The sequence below is a fragment of the Nematolebias whitei genome, chromosome 14 (assembly GCF_014905685.2).
Source record: "Nematolebias whitei isolate Nwh7 chromosome 14, NemWhi1, whole genome shotgun sequence".
Classification (NCBI taxonomy): Eukaryota; Metazoa; Chordata; class Actinopteri; order Cyprinodontiformes; family Rivulidae; genus Nematolebias; species Nematolebias whitei.
This window is the reverse complement of record NC_056511.1, coordinates 46,024,717-46,029,605: the sequence shown is the minus strand read 5'-3', so window position 1 is coordinate 46,029,605 and position 4,889 is coordinate 46,024,717. Positions and strand designations below refer to the sequence as shown.

The 4,889-nt window shown below is 44.0% G+C and overlaps 1 protein-coding gene across 2 annotated transcripts in view; it reads left to right on the top strand.

Annotated features, from left to right (window-relative positions):
- Nucleotides 1–4,532, top strand: part of amot (angiomotin) — a 79,086-nt gene extending 74,554 nt beyond the window's left edge. For both annotated transcript variants that reach the window (XM_037688157.1, XM_037688158.1), the window contains one exon: nucleotides 4,087–4,532. In XM_037688157.1, coding sequence (XP_037544085.1) covers nucleotides 4,087–4,217 — 131 coding nt within the window. In that variant the 3' untranslated portion in view covers nucleotides 4,218–4,532. The remainder of the gene's footprint in view (nucleotides 1–4,086) is intronic.
- Nucleotides 4,533–4,889: the final 357 nt, after the last annotated feature.

Here is a 4,889-nt window from a genome sequence, read left to right as displayed (position 1 = left end):
AAATATAGTACAATAAACTATAGTACAATAAACTATAGTACAATAAACTATAGTACAATAAAATATAGTACAATAAACTATAGTGCAATAAACTATAGTACAATAAACTATAGTACAATAAACTATAGTACAATAAAATATAGTACAATAAACTATAGTGCAATAAACTATAGTACACCATTTGTGTGCATGAAGTATTTAATGCTCTTTCACCAGAACAAAAATAGAACTGGTATGAGAAAATAATTCCTAATTAACGTTATTAACACATCATCATAAAACACAACTGCACTTTTAAATTTTGGCAAACTAGCAAAAATGAACATGTTTGCTTCCTCAGGAAGGATACGAGATCTTTCTGGACTTATAGTATCTCCAGCTGTGGAGAACACCCTCTCAGAAGAGGTGGAGGATGTTTGTTACACAGAGATACTTCTCAGCTAAAGCTGATAATATGGGCGGTGTGTCCTTCATCCACCAGCAGAGGGTGGGGCTGTCCTTGGTTGGAATGGGTGATAGGCTTCTGTATAGTTGGACTTCTCCATCCACTCTGAGCTGTGGAGATGGGGGCTGCTGCACTGACAGAAGCTCACTGTCCTCTTCTTCAAAGAGTTCTTCTAGGGCTGTCTTTGTTTGCTGCTTTATGGGAGGTGTCTGAAATTATTGACATAACCACAACTTGTAATAATAATAATAATAATGTCATCACAATGTCAGCACTGTATGTTTCCATACAATGGCGAAATTAGTCTCTGCATTTAACCCATCCACCACCAGGTGGTGCAGTGGGCAGCTATTGAAAGCGCCCGGGGGACATTTTGGGGATGAGACGTGCTGCCCAGAGACGCCACGTGATGTGCAGTGACTGGGGATTGAACCTGGGACTTTCGGGTCCCAAGCCGGCTGCCCTGCCTCTACACCATCTCGGCCCCCATAATCCACAAGGTTCAATTTTAAATTAAATAGTGTCATAATCCATGCAGTCTATCATCTTTAGTTATCATCTTCATCCTCTTCTAAGCTAGAGGTGTCCTAGCACCAGCCTCGGAGCCAGCCAGACTCCGGCAGTCCTCGTCAACTACATGTTATTACAGGAGATGGAGATTATTTATACAAGACAGTGAAAGCAGCAAAAAGGTAACAATCGACAGGACCTGGAGGAGTTTAACGTTACCTGCTGCGACATTTAAGATGGAGGAGGCTTTGTTAGGTGCACTGCCACCGCCAAGCAGCGTGTTAAAGACGGTACATTTGTGCAAACTAACCGTATGCTGCGTGGTCAAATGCTTCTGCGTGTTAGAAGTATTTCCGCCCTTTGTTGTAATCGACGCTTTTCATGTGTTGCAAGTAGCCCTGGTTTCGTCTTTTTTTGTGAAGTAGAGTCACGCGCTAGATCGCTTCTTCCTCGACGCCATGTTGAATACCAAATACGGCGCATGTCTGTGATGTCATCACGTAAATGCATCATCATGACGAGTCAGTAGAACCGATAAACAGAATCGTTAGGCAAGCCGCCTACAATTCCAGGGAGTTGAAATACTAAGAACCGGTTCTCTAAAAGAACCTGTTCTCACTTCCCATCCCTAGACTTGAACAGGAATTTAACAAGATTAACACTTAAAAACAATTGTTTGTTTGCTCAAAATTATAGTAAATGTGTGTTTCAGTCTAACATTTGCTTAATAAATGCACTTTAATGGTCAAATCAGCTGCGTTTCAAAAATAGTTCTATTACGTACAGGCTTCGCCCTTTAATGCTGTCGCTAGTGGGTTTATCCCATCGCGCGCAGCACTGAAAACTTTAGTCCAAACCCACCTGCTGTGTGAGCCTCACCCCCGGTCCGTATAAATTACGGTGAGACCGGATAATCGGCTCCCATTTTTTCTTCAGTAAGCAACCAGCACTGCTTTTACACAAACAAGATGTCCAGCACCATCCGCCTGTGCCCGTCCTGCAAGATCGGCTACATGCTGAGTTTTGACCGGCACAACGTCTGTGAAGGATGCCTGGGTCCCCGTCACGCCGACCTCGCGTCCTCCTGCTGTCTCTGTGACATCCTCCCTCCTGAGGAGAGGCAGAGGCGAGCAGCCTTGTTCAAGGCTAAGATCCAGGAGTGCCTTTCCGTGACGGGGGACTGTTCGCTGGACGACGCCATCGCCTTTTTTGACACCGAGTCACGGAGCGAATCGGATGATTCCTCCAGAAAAGGTGACGTCAGCAGCAGCCCCGCTGCTCATTCCCTCCTGGAGAGCATAGTGTTGGAACAGACCCCATCTGGCCTCGTTTCCCAGCAAACAGCTACGTGAAGGAATAACGTACATTGGGTCCAGCATATTAAAAATAAACCTAAACCCGTCGCCTTCGACTGAGCTCTTGCTTGTAAATCTTTGTGATATAGCAGGCGATGGGAAATGTTCACAGCCCTGCTTTGGGAATTAGCTGGAAGATTGTTGTAGAGTTCGCTGCGTTGCTGCTTTCGCTTTTCATCTTCTGCGCATTTTCTCATATTTCCAAAATACCGTACTGCCATTTTATTTTACACTTCTTGCAAACAACCGTGTTCATGTGAAGCTCTGTCTTCCCCCGGAACATTGTAGGATCTGAAATGATTTTAACGACGAAGCAGCGAGTTGAATTGCGCTGTCTCCCTCCTCCATGCTAGCAGGCTCCATTCAGATAAAGGGAGCTGGCTAACTAGCTTGCGGTACGGTGGCCTACACGGCCAAATTCTACGGCAGCCGAGCGGACACATAATGCGATATGCAGTACGCTCGAGTGCAGGAGTAGAAATAAAATAAACGCATTCTAAAATTGATTTATGGGCCTTTAGTATCGATTCAGAATCGCCAGAACTAAGAAGGTCTACATTCTTTCTTCTGCACCCCAACAATGCATAGATTCTGTGATTTTGACCTTTGAAGTGTTGAAATAATTCAGAAAACAGTTTTATATAATAGTCAAGTGGTCAAATGTATTTTGTCTTATCATTGTTAGTATTTTACTTGTCTTGGTGACAGGTGCGGCACTGCCTCACCTGCCTCACCTGCCTCACCTGCCTCCCCTGCCTCCCCTGCCTCCCCTGCCTCCCCTGCCTCCCCTGACTCCCCTGCCTCCCCTGCCTCCCCTGCCTCACCTGCCTCACCTGCCTCACCTGCCTCCCCTGCCTCACCTGCCTCTCCTGCCTCACCTGCCTCACCTGCCTCACCTGCCTCTCCTGCCTCACCTGCCTCCCCTGCCTCACCTGCCTCCCCTGCCTCACCTGCCTCCCCTGACTCCCCTGACTCTCCTGCCTCACCTGCCTCCCCTGCCTCACCTGTCTCACCTGCCTCCCCTGCCTCCCTCGCCTCCCCTGACTGCACGTCACTGATGTTGCAGTTCGGGCCACATTAAAGTTGACAGAAGTGTATAAGATATAAATAATGTTAAGAAACCTGTTTCTGAGGTGAATAATAATAATAAGTGTCTGCCAGTCCCCAATTACAAATACAAACAGGTCGAGAAGAGCAAGAAAAGAGAACAGCAGAGTGAATAGATGTGGTCAGTTTGTCCTCCAGCCTATAGCAGTGTAACTAAGGGACAGCTCAGGAAACCTAAGCCGACCCTAACTATAGGATTTATCAGAAAGGAAAGTCTTAATCCCAGTCTTAAACTGGACAATGTGTCAGCCTCACGGCAGAAACTGGAAGTTGGTTCCACAAGAGAGGAGCCTGAGAACTGGAAGATCTTCCTCTAGAACCACAAGCAGATAATCTTTTCTTGTCTGGACCATTGCTATAGATTGCTGTATTTCTGTATAGTAGTTTGTTGACAGGCGTATAATGTATTGTTTTTTTTTAAAGTTTATAATCTTTTGTGTATTGAATTGTTGAAATGTTTTTAATTTGATGAGACACTTTTTGGTGACTAAATGCACTTGCACTGTAAAACATGGAAGTAAAAAAATATAAATCAAGAGAGTCTGAACCAGTTTAAACAAGACTACCTGTTCGACACCCATCTGTCCCATTTCACTGAGATGATTCTGACTCTGATCACTTTTGAACTGAATGATGTGGTTTGATAAAGTTTTTTCTTCTTTTGTGCAGATGTCCCAGTTTTTAACAGTAGCACCCTTGACAGGAGGTTTCCTGTGCATTCCCATCTACCACATCCAGCTCCTGCAGCCGCTCCCACCCAACAGGAGGTGGACCTGGACCTGGTAGAGATCCTCATCTGAGCCTGTCATCTCAACATTGGGAGCCCCACAGAGTTGTTTGGATGGCAGCCTCTTCACAAACACACTGCTCTGATCTTTTCTTGACTGTCATCCAAAACCACAGCTTTATCTGTGAACTGTCTGCCTCAAGAGAAGTTCAGTTTGTTTTTATCTGTGCATTTGTTTCACAGTTACCCATCTGAAGCACACAGACAAAAAGGTTCATGTGTAACTATGCTGTTTGATCTAAATACCTATTAATGTATTTATTTTTACTATGCTGTTTACTCCATTTTTAATACCATTCAATACAAAGTGATAACCATGGAGTACTAAAACCATTAGGATCCACTGAGAGACAAAAGGTATGTTGCACAAGCTTCAGTTACATTTCAGATCATATTCCTCTTTCTGTTTTCAAGTCTTAACATTTTTACAGTCCCTCATGTTAAATGTGACTGATCACAGCACTAGATGTTGATTTAGCAGCTAAAGCTGCAACATTATTTTTATTGCATCTTAAATAATATTCAAGAGAAAGTTGAAGCTTTAAAAAACATGTATATTTTTTACTCTTTGATATTTTAATCATTCCTTAAAATGAAAGAGGCTTTGCTTCAATGAACCAAAAGTATTAGGCTCTGTCCACACGGGAAAGGTTTTACCTTTCAGCCTCGTGTTCACACAAAGCAC